We start from the raw sequence: 19,147 nt of genomic DNA, 5'->3' as shown, positions 1-19,147 counted from the left end.
TCTGTACTTTACAACGGTTTTAATAAACAACGGGGTACCTTCTTGTTTCTGTACTTTACAACGGTTCTTAATAAACAACGGGGTACCTCCTTGTTTCTGTACTTTACAACGGTTCTTAATAAACAACGGGGTACCTCCTTGTTTCTGTACTTTACAACAGTTTTTAATAAACAACGACTCGTATTCAATAAAGACGCGTAGATAGTTTGATATCATAATCTACAGTCTGTTAACACAACTTGTTAAACTCCTTCAAACGTTGGAAGTTCTCATCGACTGCCTATTGTACTTTTTATCAGCATAGTATTTTTATATATCCGCCTCACCAACGTTTATCAAACGAACACGTGCACACTCTCTCACGGTTAAAATGTAGCACAGCATACGGTGGGGGAATTAATGACGTGTAAGTAATTCTATTCATAAAACTTGACGAACACGGCATCTATCTTTTCTTGACTGGTAACGTTAAATTAAGCATTGAAGTTGTCTCTAGAAGCTATGACACGTGTTTGTCCACTGATTCTACTGGTCTATTTTACTGCACTTCTGTCCATAATATATCCAGTAGTTTGGGGTATTGAGAGTGAAGATGATGATCAAAAGGATTTTGAAGAAAACTTAGCTTCGACAGAAAAACAAGAACGGACACGATTAGGCGTTAATCTAGAAGAAGAACCGAGTCGATGGCCTGGTCACATGGAGCATTTAGGATCGCACTTTCCAAAGAAAAAGATTGATGTTCATAAAGGGTATCCTTCTGTCACCAAATTCTACAATGAGTTCGTTATACCCAGTTCACCTGTCGTTATTTCTTCTGCCCTTGACCAATCTGCCAATCTATATGGACTACCTGATGCAAACATTGCTGCACTTCCACAAGCTTACACAATATTTATGAACGTTCGATCGCGTAAAGGTGGACATATAATTGGTAAAATGACTATTCGTCAATTCATCCAGCGCTATAAAAAGGAGAATCTGTATCTAGACACTCCACTTCCAGACTCCGTAAAGTGAGTGCGATTTTCGCGTTTTATTTCTGTAAAATGTGAACGAGATTTTTGTATATCTTAAATGTTTTCTCATTGATTTATATGTTCTCAAACGTAATTCAACAATAACAAAAACAATACTTGATGTTAAATACGTTTCCAGGTAGTTTTAACCAATGTAGTAGTTGTATCTCAGTTATTTGATTATTTTCAGCTCTCTCAAAATTTAAGAACTATGAATATTACATATTTTTTCATTAACAATATTAAACGAAGAGATGGTGAAATGGCTTGCATTCATGTAAAAATGAACTTGGTTTGACCATTTTTCGGTAGTGTTACAAGTTTAGCTATTTCTTTTCAGAAAGATGCGTATAGGTAGCGCTGTCGTCGTCAATCTTATTCTTACTAATCATCAATTAATTACATATTCTATAATTAAAAAATCATTTACTTTTTACCTTTAGAAAAAATAATAATGAATTTCTCGAATTAATACCTCGCAAAAATATGAGTCATGTCTCGTAGATACCAAGATGAGATATCCCTGGGTGTGTTTAAAACATATCGAGAATGTTTCTTATCTTATGTTTGATAAGATGTCGTAACAAATTTCCGACTTAGGGCAAACAAGTTAAGTTTCGTGAGTCATTTGTAAAGTACCTTATAGTCGAAAAGAATAGAAATAAGTTTCAACTGATTTTATATAAAGGTTTCCATAAATAATCTTGAACAACGAACACACACAATAAGAAAAAAAAAAAACTTTATTTGTGAAAATCTAAATTCTTAATCACGAGTTTAGAAATAGCATTTCAGATCTATCATCGTCCAACCTACCTGATGACTTCTGGTATTATATAAAAGGCTTCTTGGGAGACAAAAGGTAGATCTAAAATGCTATTTTCTCACCTCTGATTTACAATCCAATATGAATAAATGAAATGGAATTTAAAAATAAAAATATTTAAAGTTTACTCAGTTTTTTTCACAAATGTTAGACCTATTGTTTTTTAATGTTTCGCCATTGCAGTCTTTATTGTTCATGGAAAAAATATGCGAAAAATACACTAATATATCAAATAGTTTGTTTTATATTTACATTATTATTTCATAAACAAAGGCAAGCTATTTTGACATTTTTGCTATAAATATACAATATACAATATGGATTTTAATGTGTTATTGGTTTATTTTTCAGGATGCTTTTGCCTCTACCACGTTGTCTCAGATGTGATGAAGTAATTAAGGAGCTTCATAAAACGGTACAGAAACTTTACTTTATCTAAAACCCCTTGTTTTATTAAATTGTTGAAGTTATACTATTAGTTGTAGTTTAGTTCAGGCTTTCTTTTATGTAATAAAAATTTAAATGCTAAAACATGATATTCTGAATGGTAAAATAACATATATCTAGTTTTAAACTCAATTAGAAGTAAACAACTATACCCAGACTCACCAGGCAGCAAAGTTAGTGTTACTGTTAGTGTTAGGTTTAAAGTCAGGAAACAGTTTCTGTACAGCAGTATCAAATATTAAGTATATAACTGTACTGGAGACGCTAACAAAATTGTAGATTTTATGTTGCAAGAGCAAATTTTGATAAATTTACCAAAATTTAGTAAGTAATATGGTTAAAAGATAGGAAGCCAGTAAATATACACGAAACGGTTACGTTAGCAGATACATATGTAGTGACAAAGAAATATATTAGGTTGAGGGTAGGTGAAAATCAGCTGGTACTCAATAGTAGAAGTACATAAAATAAATCAATAAAACTGGATCAGCACTCCCTGAGGATTGATTTTATAAATAAGATTATTACAACGTCTGCCAGACTGTTTTATACGTGACCAAGCTGGGAATATAGGTAAATTCTGTAAGCAAAATAAGAAAACTGTGGATAGAAAGGAGAACGTAATGAGTTATATTGACGAAAGAAAAAATCTCAAATAAATATTTAGAAGAGGTGACGACAGATGAACAAGTGTTAAATGTCTTAAAGGATACTGGTAGTTAAAAAATTCTGGTGAGAAAAGTGTCAGTAAAAGATAATCAACTCACAGGTAATACTTTATATTTAATTGGGTTTAGCGAGAAAAGCTTGATATAATTCATTGCTAGCTAAAGTCATATTGAAATGTCGAACTTTCGAAGGTGAAATAGACAGTCGTAGGGGTGGCGGATGATATTTCACTTTCGGTTTTGCTTGGTAATGAGTTTGCAAAATACACCACTAATTAGCCAGATAACAAGTGCGATTAGAGAAAACTGAAGTTAATGAAGAAATAAATCATTAAATAAATAAAACAAATTATGATTAATTTTCAAGTGTTTTTATAATAGAGAATATGGATTGAAAACAAATAATAAAATAGCATTTAGGAGATGAGAGTTTGGAGAAGTGAAGACGTAGTAGAGAAATCAGAAGTAACTAAACTTGAGAAAAATTATTATTACTGGTGAGATGGAGTGTTGAGGTGTAAGTGTAATGGTAGTGATGCAATAATTGGCAGGGATCAAATGGTACCCCCAAAGTAATTAGACAGACAGTACTATAGGTTAGGGCATGATGCAATGCTGGCTGGATATTTAGGCATAGCTAAAACGAAAGATGGGATCAGTAAAAGCTACTATTGACCGGAATTTTGCTTGTTTTGTTTTTAAACGCAAAGCCACACAATAGACTCTCTGTGATGTGCCCACCACGGGTATCAAAACCAAGTGTTTTAACGTTATAAGCCTTCAGACGTGCCAGTGGGGGCACTGGCCGGAAGATATAGAGGCATAGAGGCTTTTATGTAAAGAGCTGTCCAACATGTCAACTAGCTGGTAAGGGCATGAAAATAAAAAGTCCAGTTGCTAACTTACCAGTTATTAGTGAACCCTGTAGCTCATTTATTGCCAATGTTACCAGAACACTTCTAGTAACAGAGCAAGAAAATAAATATATTCTAACAGTGGTGGATTTTGACATTAGACATGTAAAAACAGTAGCACTAGATCCAATTGAAACAGAAGAAAATAAATATATTCTGACAGTGGTGGATTCTGGTCATTAAATATTGTTACGTCTCCGTTCGTTAGTTAATTTTCCGTAAAAATTCTTTCCGGTGAAACTAGCGACACAAGTCCTTTCTTAAATAAAACTGGTTTATTCTTTCTGAATACAACTTTGCAATACACTTAATTTCCACAGTCGCGCTATAACAAACGCTATAATTCACAACGAACGTTTCACGTGCTCGACTCAACAATATTCTCTCTCTGTCCGCAGTTAAATTACACAGCATTACATTGTTGTCGTCACGTCTTGACCGTCTTATATATAAAAGAATACCGAAATCTAGTAAACGCTAGAGCATTCAGGAACCTTCGGGAATATGACGTGTTACCAGCGTCACGTGACCCCCCGCTGTCGTAACAATATGAAGAGAGAGTGTAATAAATGTACCAGCCGTACAATTAAGCGTACCAGAAAATGTCAGGTTACAAAGGTTTTCTTTGGTGTTTCTACCACTAATTTAGGACCTGATGTTATTTTTAAGTAGATTTCAAAACCCTTTCACAAGGGTTTCTAAATAAATACTGAATTCTGAAACTTGGAAGGATAAAGAGACTAATAGGTGTCTTGTAAGAATTATTTTTTCTAATAGAAGACACGTGATACATGCTGGAAGTATCACATTAATAACAATCAAGCAAAACAAAAATTGATCAAGAAACCTGTAGCAAAACAGTGAAGAACACCAATAAAAAAACAAAAACTGACGCATATTATAAACCAATCTTATAATATATATATATATATATTTAGGTAAACTGAAACAAAATACCACAATGAAACTAAACTTACCTTCACAGTAATCTGAATGCACTTCACCACTTGTTTCTATATCTTCATCTTCAAACTCTTCTTCATCTTCTTCAGGTATAACTTCTAATTCTTTTTCATCCGCATAATATACATAGCGTCGAGGGTCAGTAAGATAAGATGCACTATTATCAATAAAGTCATTGTCGTCCTCGTCATAGAAAGGATCGCGTTCACCATCTGTACCACTTATAATATTGTATTCTTCTGAACTATCATAATCGGGAGAAGGAGTGTCTGGCGCTTGCACGTGGTCGTCTGGATGTTGCACGTGATATTCATGTTGTTCTCCATCTTCATTAACTGAGCTGTAAGCATCCTCCAATAATTCTTCGGCAATATCTTGGCCATAAAATGTATTATTATGCACCACAAAGTCCTGGGAATCGAGATCGGATTCCACATCGGGACGTCTTTCTGGAGTTTCTCCTGCATCACACCGTAGATCTTCAGCACATGAAGATTTTCCTAACGAATGGTTAACAGCACCAGGCCGGCGAGTCTTTTGGAGCATGGCAAAAGGGGTTAATTCAATAGATTGTTTCGATACGCTTGATGGTTCATCGGGAGAAAGATTTTCTTTATCTGACTGTTCTGAATCACTACAAGGGGCATTGCCACCACCACTGAACTGAGTTGCGCGAATGAGTCTTACACTCTGTAGAATGCTATCTACGTTGGTAGAAGGTGCCGACTGACAACTATTTCTACTGACAGATTTTTCTGTAGGTTTTCTCACAACGAATTCAGACCTGCTTGAGGAAGAAACAGAAGAATTTTCTTGCTTTCCTTCCGTTTTAACATTCCTCTTTATTTGGCTTTGGAAGAACTCAAGACTTTCTCTAAAACCACTAGAATGGACGGAAACCTGGTTATCAGAAACTTCTTCATAAACTGGTGTATTTTCTTTGGTTGGGTTGTCGCGCGTTAGGTCTTCAGAAGAATCAGATTTGGTGATGAGAAGCTGATCTTCTTTAGAACGGATGGCTTGCTGCAATGGAAGTAGATAAACAAGTGTATACTTGTAGCACTTAAACCTTCTAAGCAGCACATGAATTAAAAATTTTTGAAATCTTGTAAACAAACTTGATAACGTCTGAAGTGAAATAACTACACACGAGATTTTAAATGAATCACTAAAACATACACTGCTCGAAACGAACGTTTTCTTTACCCGTAAGTAAACAAACAAAAAATTCTGACAACTAAAAAATATTGCAGGAATAGTATCTCACACAATAGCAATAGATAGGTAAATATATAAATGTTTAGGTCACCATGAGGTTTGAATTATCCTATCTCGTACTTATTTATTTTGTTACCTTTGTATATGATGCAATCAAAGCCTTGCAATATTTTACATTAACCTGTAAGCATTCCAATCATGACAACGGGCACCATGGTATTGGAATAACAATCTAAATGCAGGCCTCCCACCAGACCATGGCATAAAAATATTTTTAAAGGTTATATTTTCTAAAAATAGACAGCAACCAAAATATGTGATTTAATATGTAAATTTGTGTTTGGCTAATAACAAATGTAAATTTCAACAGTATCTGAAAAAATTCAGTAAAGAAATCCATTACTTTGTGTATGATAACAGAGATGTTAACATGCAAGTTCTGATAATGCTGATAACGAGGTCTGAATTTTCCCATACATCTGTATTGAATGACTTTGTTAATATCATAACTACAGTGTCGCAAGTTTCGCATCAATGTTTTTGGTAAAACCGTATAGGGTTACCTTCATATTTATGGATTATTTAACCTACGCTGAAGTATGACCACATGAATTTCCCAAGAGAAAAACTGGAGAAATACGCTTAATAAGATAAAAAACAAACGAGATTTTTTGATGGCTTATAAAGCTAAACATTTAGCCAAAATTTATACGGGGTGTTTAACTCAATATCCACCATTTGTTCCGAAAAAAAGTTTCAAAAGAAAAAGAGAGGTCAACTCATCACTAGGCGAACGAGAAAATAAAAATAGGAAAGAACTTGAAATTGAAAACATTAAGCTTGAAATTAAAACTTTAAAGATACGACCAAGTCACTACTTAGCAGAAATACAGAAAGATGACGATGACAAGATCACAAATATTTTAACAACAAACGAACAAGACCAAGCTGAAAATGGAATGAAAATTGCAAGGAAGAAGAAATAAATAATACAAACTGGGAGACAAAAACACGACTTCTTTAAAAATAGTACACGTAGATATTATGTCAAAGAACACGAAACCGAAGAGGCCAATGTTAAATATATTTCTTGTCCCTTCTCTTTTAAAAATGTAGATAAGTAACAACCATATATTACGCTGTGGAAAAAATATATAAATAAAGACATACACCAACGATGAAGTAGATGAAAACAGTCCACTAAACTATTATGGCAACAACGTTATAACATTCTACACTAATTTTCAGCAAAACAAGTCCAAAAGTAGAATATAAAAGAACTTGGTAAACCCTATTTATTCAAGAATTGTGCGAGGACATTACAGGAATTGTGAAACCGAAGGTCCCGTTACCGCACTCCGCACTTTTGAACTGTGAGTGACGGCCAAATCCCACCATTCAGCTGACAATAATGGCTCGAGGATTGGCGACGAGCGTTCTAGAAGAGCTGTCTTTTTTCTAGTCTACAGTTTTGTTTGTTGACTGTCTGCGCTAGCCATCCGTACTTTCGAAGTGACAGTCTATAGAATAGTGAGCTAGCCACATCTTCCACCTCCAACTCTTGAGCTACTACTTACCAACGAATAGAGGATTGACCGAAAATTATAACGCATTCACGGCTGAAAATTAATTTACTTGTCAGAAGACATTAGTATTAGACCACTTATATTTTTAACACTGCATTCTATATCTAGTCCCTTAGGGATTTGTAATAATTAGAAGAATGTACACTCCCTAACAGATTAACGTCTATTGACAAATAAATTAATTACAATCATGCTTTGCCAGCTTGAAAAGTGAATTCTCACCATAACAATTATTAATGCGTGTTTTCAATAATGATTAGGTACAACTTTTTGAATGTTCAAGTTACGCTAGTAGACCTACTGTTCTAACACATAAAAGTTCTACTCATCTTATTATTCCCTTTGTGGATGAACTGTTAAAACCTTTTACAAGTTATGCGCGAGGTGATTTAGACTTTACATCAAACTTGCCTAGTGAATTTGAGTCATAACTCAAGTTTAATTAGATACAGTCCCTTTATTGACTAATATTGTACATGAACTGTAGCTATAAACTATTTTTCTGAACGTTATACAGAACTTTTGCATCTCAGAATTACTAAAGAAATTTTAGTTGAAGCTTCTCGAAAAGTAATTTTTTACCTATAATAATGATTTTTACCACCAAATAATAGGAATCGCCACAGATATAAAATTAAACCTACCTATGTAATTTTAGTAACTGGTGTCTTAGAAGATGTATACTATTTGACCAAAATATGGGTTGAAATGTTAGCTCGTAACTTGTGTCACATTGACACAGAAACACTGACGACTGGTTTATTATTGTTACGTCTCTGGTCGTTTGTTAATTTCCAGTATAAATTCTTCCGAGGAACCTCAGTGATACAAGTCCTTTCTTAAATAAAACTAGTTTATTCTTTCTCAATACAAGTTTGCAATACACAGAATTTCCACGGTCACTTTAACTTAAACACACGCTATAATTCACAACGATTTACGCACTATACTTAAGGTCAGTACTGCTCACTTGACTCAATTATCTGTCTCTATATCTGCAATTATTCTCTCTCGTCACTTTTTGCCGGTCATATATATATATATATACAAAATAGAGGGCGTCTGGCAAACACTCGAGCCTTCACGACCGTTCTAGATACTCATTATGTGTTACCAGCGTCACGTGAATTCCGTTGTAGTAATATTACTTTGAATGAAGATTTAAACTGGTAAAATTTTAGTCAGTTTTTAAATTATCTAAATCCCAAAATTAAATTCGCTGTTAAAAACGCTTATAAAACAATACAGTGATTGTATATATTAATTTAAATATGGGGGCAATGACACTTTAAAAACGGATATTTTTTTTATAAACCAGCAATTCCCACACTTATTTATATCTCACTCTGGATACATTAAAAGAAATATTCCGTACACGTTAGCAAGGAGAATTTTACTGATTGTAAGTCATATATTAAAATGACGTATAAGGTTAAATGAATTAAATCAAGTTATAATACCTAAATGAAAATTTTATATTTCGCGCCTAATTATATGATCCAAAAGCTCATCATTAGTCCGAAGTGCTTAAATGATAATACAAGAGTTCAGAACTTCGAATGCCTCCTGCACAAGGGTGCCCACAGAAATGTTTCCCGGAGTGTGGGCAAAACATGTATGTAAGGGATCAGTACACTGTAAGTCAACAGACTAAAATAATTTGCGTTATGTGTGCTTAAACGCAAACACAAATTTAGAGTTTTAATAAAAATTACTAAAAAGATTTAGTTTAACTACGATGTTAAGTTTACATCATAATACGTGCAATTTTTTGTGAAATATAAAGGGGCAAATGCCCCCTCTTGCCCCTTCCTGCTGGCGCCCATGGTGAGTTATATTTATGTATACAGGTTATATTATGAATATCTCACTAGTTGTATCTGTGCCCATGCTCCTGCGCATCTGATACTATACGAAGAGCCATAAGTAATATGGTTATTGCAGCTTATAGTCAACTAAAAAGCCTAATCCGTTTACTTTGTTATAAACGATTGTTTGTTTGTTTTGAATTTCGCGCAAAGCTACACGAGGGCTATCTGCGCTAGCCGTCACTGATTTAGCAGTGTAAGACTAGAGGGAAGGTAGCTAGTCATCACCACCCACCGCCAACTCTTGGACTACTCTTTTACCAACGAATAGTGGGATTGACCGTCACATTATAACGCCCCCACGGCTGAAAGAGCGAGCATGTTTGGTGTGACGGAGATTCGAACCCGCGACCCTCAGATTGTGAGTCGAGCGCCCTAACCACCTGGCCATGCCGGGCCTGTTGTAAAGGAAATAGACAAGACGGTATTACTCAATGTTAGGACGTCAACTCTGTAATGTAGGTCAGTGTTTCCCAACCGACGGGGCCCTACCCGATACGGGAGCACGGATTATTATTTGCCAGGGCACTAATTGTTGTACGCATATATTGTAACTAATGTTAATGGGGCGCGGTGAAATATTCAAATATATATATCGGAGCGCAGTAGCTTTTCGGTTGAGATACACTGATCTAGGATTACAGAAACCAAAACAAAAAATGTACGGAATTTGATCAAAAGTAGATCTCTTATTAACACACAATCCAAATAGTTAAAACATAATTAATGTAAACTGCACAAATATTGAAATATTAAAACAAAGTCAAAATCTTAGGAATCTTATGACTAAAAAAAAAACAACAAAATACACGATCGAGTGCAACAAAAGAACATTAAAAAACGTTTAACGTGCAAAATTTAACTGAAAAAAAAAAAGGTCTGAAGGTAAGCATTTGTTATGACAAATGATGCCGTACGTGTAAGTACCTACATTTACACAAACATGAACTGTAATCCGGAAAATATTGTAAAACAAGTAATGAAAAAAACGTTTCAAAAAGGGAAGTAAAGGTAGGGATGGCTGATATCAATCCTTCAAAAACAATGCAAACAGTGTTTCGACAGACATACAAAGGTTGTATTTATAACAAATTTCTAAATACAATGATATTCCAACTGTAATATTTATTGTTTAGCTTTTATTGGCTGGTAATTCCTGTTTCGCCCTGTTAAAGGAACACCAGATACTTGTAAGAAAGCTAACTTCAAAGGGTAATGATAACATCATTAAAAGCAGATACTCCGTTTGAAACTATTTCACATCGGTGAAACTGGTCCACACTATTGTTTTGGTTTTTAAGTTATGTAATAAAAAGAACAGCAGGAAGAAGATGAGAAATTCAAACTTTTTACTATGATATTTACAGACATTCCCAGAACTTGTGACTCAGTCATTACATAGATATTGTCATAATAAGAAACAGTGTACAATATTGTAAAGTTCTGATGATCTATTGAGGAGATATTTAAAATACCATTTCGATGAACAATCCGAGTATCCATACATAGGCAGTGCTACCTCCTGCCTGATACTATCCGCAACTCGCAAAACATTTGTGGTAGTTTTCATGCCCTTCGCTTGAATTTTCCTTATTCTATAATTTTCACGCACGCCATTTAAGATACGCTTATTTGCAGCCATTATATGTTAGATTAATAAATCTTGGTCTATTTGAAAACAAGAGGGAATCCTCAATAGCTGCGGCACTTGAAATTATTTTAGGCAGGGTTATAGTAAATTAATCTATGAGACCTTTTTTTTCCTTTTTATTAGCTATATTTTTGTGCACCAGCAATACCAAGAGTGGGGCGCGTGCATACCAGATTCAATTGTATTACTCATCAGGATCCCTACCAGCATACCCTCAAATTGAAATTCGTTTAGGCAGGATTAGAGTAGATTAATCTATGAGACCTTGGGCGTGGTCAAATACATCAGTCCAAATGGTTTGACCTCCCGAGTCCAAAATTGTAATTAGATCTCAAAGCGTCCAAGAAATGGCGGAAGTATGAGCTAAAAGTTTGTACTTGAAAAAAAAGAGAGAGAGATGTTCTATGAGTCGCCAAGCTACGCCTAAAAATTTACGCGGTCAAACAAACAAAGTGACGTAGAATTAGCTTTATTTAACAAAACTAAACGTAAAGTAAAAAATAAAGTAGTGGTATTCATAATAGTGTACAGACTATGAAACAGTTATATGACGTTCAGTGTATGACACGTTTTATGAGTCGAAACAAAGAAACTAACAAAAACGTAGCTAAAAGGTGTTTATAGTACTCTATATAACGAACCGAAGCTGAATAATTGCAAAGTAAAGTAACTGTAAAATTGTAGTGAAAGCAAACTTAGCTGATTATGGAGAAACGTCTGAATGGGTGTCCACAAAGTGATAAGCATATGGTTTTGAATAAACTGCGTATGAGTATTTTAGACCTAAATAAGTCGAGAAAGCCCATAGAAATTGTATTTAGTGTAATGTTCATTTTTTTAGGAAATTACACGCGGGTTATTTGTGTGATATGCTTTGCAAATAAAATAAATTAAAGCTGAAATCGAAGCCAGTCGTCACGTGATGACAACGACATTGTGCCATCGTGTTGCATACTCGTGTCATCAAAGAGTTTGACTAAGCAAAAAATATATAAGGTAATTCTGAATGGAAACGCCAATATGCAATACGGACTCCTCGGACAAAGGCCTTACTAATGATATGAGATTTGTAGCATTTAATCGAGAAAAGTTCCAGAGAGACAAACGCAAGCGTATTATTTATATAGACATGTTTCAACTGCCACGAAAATTACACCAATCAAACCGGAAATAAGTGTGCGCGCGAGAGATAGAAAAAGAGAGTTCAACGATATCAAATTTGGAATAGGTGGACATAATCGTCACTCTTATAACACATACGAGCCCAAAGTGCGAAGCATGATTTGTTGTTGTTGTTGTTGGCAGAAAAAGGGAGCGCAACACGGAACCTTAGGTTCACAGTCGGACATGATAACTAGTGGGCCACACCTTAAACGAAATCGTTTACATTAAGTGAATAATCAAATTATTTATGAAGTTACTTTGAAGTAAGTTATTCTAATATAATAAATTTGTAACGTATACACTTTGCACTATATATATATATATATATATATATATATATATATATACACACACACACACACTACATGTACTTTCGCTGGGTCCCCTAAAATGTTCTGTTTCAAGAGTAAATACAACTACAATTAAAAGTAACAAATATTTTTATTTCTTGATTTTGAAATTCATATGTCACGCTATAGAGTACATAATTCTTGTCGTGACTCATAGCATACGCACGTTTTACGGCCGTCAAGATAATATAAATTGCAATATGTTAAACGTCCCTTACGTGACGTCATTTTAGTGTAAACTGACAAACAACACACTACTGGTTCGAGTGGCTAAAACAGGTGACACCTTCTTTACTACTTAAATTTACCCTTAATACCTTTTACCTATACAATTCATCTTAAATATCCACGATACAAGATAATCTTAAGTACAGCTAGCTCCATTCCTTAGTGTTCGCTAAAACATGAATATTAGTTACCCACGTGTTATTTCACTGAAACAGAACCACAAAAACCACAAACACTTAAACGTTAACCAACAATTAGTTTATTAAAACAGAACCACAATCACCTAAATGTTAACCAACAATTAGTTTATTAAAACAGAACCACAAACATCTAAAAGTTAACGGACAGTTAGTTTACTACAACAAAACCACAAATACCTAAAGGTTAACCAACTGTTATTTTACTACAACAAAACCACAAGCACCTAAAAGTTAACCAACAGTTATTTTACAACAACAAAACCACACAACCTAAAAGTTAACCAACAGTTATTTTACTACAACAAAACCACAACAACGTAAGAGTTAACCAACAGTTATTTTACTACAACAAAACCACAACAACCTAAAAGTTAACCTAGCGAACAGTTACTTTACAAAAACAGAACCACAACAACCTAAAAGTTAACCAACAGTTATTTTACTACAACAAAACCACAACAACCTAAGAGTTAACCAACAGTTATTTTACTACAACAAAACCACAACAACCTAAAAGTTAACCTAGCGAACAGTTACTTTACAAAAACAGAACCACAAACACCTAAAAGTTAACCAACAATTACTTTACTAAAACAGAACTACAAACACCTAAAAGTTAACCAACAGTTACTTTACTATAACAGAACTACAAACACCTAAAAGTTAACCAACAGTTACTTTACAAAAACAGAACCACACACACATGAGAGTTAACCAAAATTTACTTTACTAAAACCAAAAACACCTAAAAGATAACCAAAAGTTATTTTACTAAAACAAAACCACAACAACCTAAAAGTTTACCAACAGTTATTTTACTACAACAAAACCACAACAACCTAAAAGTTAACCAACAGTTATTTTACTACAACAGAACCATAAACACCTAAAAGTTAACCTAGCGAACAGTTACTTTACAAAAACAGAACTACAAACACCTAAAAGTTAACCAACAGTTACTTTACTATAACAAAACCACAAACACCTAAAAGATAACCAACAGTTACTTTACTAAAACAAAACCACAAACACCTGAAAGTTAACCAACAGTTACTTTACTAAAACAAAACCACAAACACCTGAAAGTTAAGCAACAGTTACTTTACTAAAACATAACCATAAAACCTAAAAGTTAACCAAAAGTTAGTTACTAAAACACAACCACACACTCCTGACAATGAACCAACAGTTTACTAAAACAGAATCACACAAACACCTAAAAGTTAACAATAGATATTTTTCTAAAACAAAACCACAAGTACCTAAAAATTAACCAACAGTTATTTTACTAAAACAAAACCACAAGCACCTAAAAGTTAACCAACAGTTACTTTACTAAAACAAAACCACAAACACCTGAAAGTTAACCAACACTTAGTTTACTAAAAGAGAACCTCAAAAACCTAAAATTTAACCAACAGTTATTTTACTAAAACCACAATCACTGAAAAGATAACCAATAGTTATTTTACTGAAAGAAAACCGCAAACACTGCAAAGTTAACCAACAGTTAGTTTGCTAAAACAGAACCTTACACTCCTGAAAGATAACCAACAGTTAGTTTACTAAATCAGAACCATACATTCCTGAAAGATAACCGACAGTTAGTTTACTAAAACAGAATCACACACACCTGAAAGTTAACCAAGAGTTAGTTTCCTAAAACAGAACTATGCACACCTGAAAGTTAACCAAGAGTTAGTTTAATAAAACAGAACCACAAATACCTGAAAGTTGGCCAACAATTAGTTTTCTAAAACAGAACCATACACTCCTGAAAGATAACCAACAGTTAGTTTACTAAAACAGAACCACACACACATCTAAAAGCTAACCAACAGTTATTTTACTAAAACCACAATCACCTAAAAGATAACCAATAGTTATTTTACTGAAAGAAACCACACACTCCTGAAAGATAACCAACACTGAGTTTACTAAATCAGAACAACAAACACAGCAAAGTTAACCAAGAGTTAGTTTCCTAAAACAGAACCACAAACATATGAGAGTTAAGCAACTGTTACTTTACTAAAAGAGAACCACATACTTCTGAAAGTGAACCAACAGTTTCCTAAGACAGAACCACAAAAACCTGAAAGTTAAACAATAGCTAGTTTACTAAAACACAGCTTCGCTAAAGCGTCCTAACATTATTGTTAAAAATCACCATAACACATGTCCAAAAGTGGAAGTACCCAACAACATTTACTTTACAAAAAAGAGCTTTACATATCTGAAATATGTTGAAGAACAGCTAGTTCAACATCATATGTGTATGTATGTTACTTTGATCAAAAGTTAATACGAATTATAGCATAATTAAAATTATGTAAACAAACTATGAAGTTACCTTTGAACGAACACACACAATACTCCACCAAACCCAGGAAATAATAGCGAAGAATCCTAACAACGATATCATTTTTGTCCTACAACTCTCACGATTACGTTTTGTCTTCTGTGCTCCAAAACTTGAGTGGAATTTATACAAGTGTTTAGACAAACTTTTGTAATTATAGGCAGTTTAATTCCTATTATTGTACCTTGAGTAGGAGAAACGTCTGAACAAGATACGAGGGGTATCAATCAGTACATTTCTATTGGAAAACCGAACTTCGTTACTGATTTTCGTACTACTTATATCTTCTATTTAGAAAAGTTTGATCCATTTATTTAATACCTAGGGGACAGAAAAGTTCGAACACTGATAATCAGTACATTTCTATTGGAAAACCGAACTTCGTTACTGATATCTTCTATTTAGAAAAGTTTGATCCATTTATTTAATATCTAGGGGACAGAAAAGTTCGAACACTGATAATCAATTCTCTCCTAGCTTTGCTGTTGCAAAAATAAGTCAACCATTTTCATTTCTTCGTTTCAATAACAATTTTACAATCTCCGAAAACAGTCATCACGAAGTCTCGATTCTCAATTAATTTTCGATGGGAAAAGGCTTAATCCGACAACAATGACTGTTCTTAACCGTTTACAGAAGAAGAAAAAACACTTCACTCGCTAATAGTGAAAAAAGAAAAACTATACAGCGATGATTTAATAGCGTTGTTCTGTTACAGTCAATCGCTTTCAAATTCGTTTCAGTATGATAAAGCGATGAAAATAAAAACAAAAGCTGAACCTTAAGCGGCTAGCTTATATATTATTACGTAGTTCCGAAAATCTCATAAATGAAGTAAAACTCTGTAAATCGTTCCGTGCCCACATCATTACAGCTTACAAAGAGGAGCGGTTGTTACCAAAATTCGACTTCAGAATGGCTTAGAAAGCCTCTACTTCACATTGGCATAACACCTGTTGATTCTCGATCATAGACAGTATCAACTTAAACTACACTCCATGGCTAACAGTCGTCTTCCTCTAGATATCTTCACTACAGAACAAATCCGTGAGCTCGTACGTTGTAAAGCTGCAACTGGTTTTCTTCAAGGATAAGTTAGTCCTCATCTAAGTCCCAGTCTTAGTTGTTCTTCTGTTGTTTGTTTTTCCTGAGATGTAATCTCTTCAAACCGGTTATATATATATATATATACACGCATAAACAATTTATAAATATGGTTTCAGAGACAAGTTAATAACCGGAAGTGACGAATAAGCCAATCCACTTAACATTCCTGATTTTACTTAGACAATCGTGCTGCGAAACACGTAAAACCCATGACCTTCCACCAGCCACGTACCTGTTCCGATATTGTCTTACCCCCAGGCTTTCAACAACTGCGCATGATGGCATACAAGCGTAAGACTTACAAGACGAACGAGTTACGAAGGCGTTACATTTATAACAGACTTCAATTAGTAAATTGTTAGGCATGGAATCTGCCGGGACCGTCAAACTACCTTATAAGAGTTAACGAATGCGATTCTCGGTTGATAAACTGTAATCTATACAAATGTATCACTGAACACAGTATTGTGCCCACACACCATATGAAATCCTATTTATATCCCGTACCTCTAACCCTACGGAGGGATAACATGAACAACAGATAGATAATAGTGTAAGTGCAGAGGCCTTGAAAATGTTACGTATTCTGCAGGTCGAACTAATGACTGGATGAGCTTCAAATGTACATACTTGATGCCTCATGAAGCAGCTCAACGAACACCCTGAGCATACATGTTATATCTCATGAACCGTAACAAAGGTAACAAATAACCGTCCACGAGTGGGGGGCACTTGGAAAATGAGAAACACAGTTGTTTTTACATTTAATTTTTAATTCTGATAAAAGTCGCCAGGTTTGTCAGCAGCTTTACTTAAAATCTCTAGATACCTACAGTGTAGCTAAATATTGAGAAACGTCGCTATAATGGCTTCTTGGATACTGGACATGTTAATTCTCACTCAGGCCATCAAAACAAATAGACACTGTCTTGCCAACATCCCCTGAGCCCTGACACAGTGTGATCGGGGTCAACCTGTTGCCACCTGCAGGTAATACCGGCAGCAGGTTATCAAAGAGACTGACGCAGTCTTGCAGACATCCAATGAGACAGCATGATTGGGGTCAACCTGCCGCTGGTATCATACACAGAGAAGTATCAATATCATAAGCGCCCAAACGACAACATTGTATCATGGGTGAAATTACCCTACAGGGTTAAAAACCTAAAAGAACAAATCAAAATTTAATATTATGGAGTATATGTAACTGCAAGTCTGCAGTATGGTTTAAATTAACCTTACAAATATTAAAACCATCAAATCTGACTGTGGGAGCTTGCCTGTTCTCTTGACTGTAATGACAAAACTTTTGAAGGCGGGTCCATCGTCCCTTGATTTTGTCCTCATCCCAGAAAAACTTATGCTTACACCCATGGTCAACAAGCTAAAATCTATACGAATTTCTGCCCAGTCATTCAGATGGGAGTCAGATTTCTTCAAACGTCAAAACGATTTCTTTAAAGCCAAAACTCTACCAAACAGAGATATTAATATATTATTACAACATTAAGTCACCTATCCGAATGTCCATAAGAAATGGCACATTAAATCAGCAACAGCGTGATAAATGGTTAAGATAATTTTAAAGTAGAAGCAGTCCTTTAAAGCCAAAACTCTACCAAACAGAGATATTAATATATTATTACAACATTAAGTCACCTATCCGAATGTCCATAAGAAATGACACATTAAATCAGCAACAGCGTGATAAATGGTTGAGTTCATTTTAAAGGAAAGTGGAATATATGGTCATATTACCTTCATCGGTGGTGTAGGTAGTTTCACCAAAATATTAACCCCATATGTCTCTTTAATGTAAAGAGAAGTAGATGTAGAAGAGATCTTTCTGGCACAGAAAGGGACAACAGAAAAATATTATAACAAAGTTTGGTACTGTTCTTTTAACACTGTCCATCCAAACTTTATTACAATATGTAACGTAACGACAATTTGGCATAATCTGTCTGGGTCCGGGGTTGAGCTACCAAGAACTTAAATTGAGCTTTATGTCGCTCTTTCCATTTATAATTACTCCAAATGATAACTATCAGAATGGTTCAAAACTTAATCATTTAAATGATAACATCTTTATTGTGTTATTGTGATGTACACGTTTCTTTATATATAACAATTTAAACAATTTTATTTGACAACAATTCAATTTAAAGACAATCCAAACACCATATATAAAGATTACAATTCATCAAGACAAGATACCTGCTCTTTATTTGTTTGCCACTCTCCATGATTACTTATGTGAGGTAAAATTCCTCGAAACCTAGCTATCTTATTAGCATGTGTCAAATACAAAAACGGTGTGGATCTGTCTTTTCTTTTTCCCCAAAATTCATAATCTTGATGATAAGGAAAAATAAATCTTTGAAAGAGGGAGCTACTGGGAGTAATGGATAGAATACTTTAACACCTGCCACATGAGCAAACCCAGAATCTTGATGTGGATCCCCCAAAAAATAATTCTGGAAAGGTTTGGGTTGTTTTGATTAGACACAAAAAAAAAACGGGTCTAGGTCGCTGGACCAGACCCGTGACTGAATCAGAGACTATGAGAGCCAATA

At 34.4% G+C, this 19,147-nt stretch overlaps 1 protein-coding gene across 4 annotated transcripts in view; it reads right to left on the bottom strand.

Moving 5' to 3' along the window:
* LOC106462082 overlaps window positions 1-19,147 on the bottom strand; it is a 110,534-nt gene that overhangs the window by 39,341 nt on the left and 52,046 nt on the right. For 3 of the 4 annotated variants that reach the window (XM_022389214.1, XM_022389213.1, XM_022389212.1), the window contains exon 4: window positions 4,852-5,860. In XM_022389214.1, the coding sequence (XP_022244922.1) occupies window positions 4,852-5,860 (1,009 nt within the window). Of the gene's footprint in view, window positions 1-4,851; window positions 5,861-15,455; window positions 15,815-19,147 lie in introns of those variants that run through there. The other variant, XM_022389215.1, reaches the window with a different exon arrangement.

This window comes from Limulus polyphemus, unplaced genomic scaffold (genome assembly GCF_000517525.1).
Source record: "Limulus polyphemus unplaced genomic scaffold, Limulus_polyphemus-2.1.2 Scaffold1089, whole genome shotgun sequence".
In the NCBI taxonomy this organism is placed as follows: domain Eukaryota; kingdom Metazoa; phylum Arthropoda; class Merostomata; order Xiphosura; family Limulidae; genus Limulus; species Limulus polyphemus.
The sequence above is the reverse complement of the archived record's forward strand: the minus strand, read 5'-3'. Positions and strand labels throughout refer to the sequence as shown.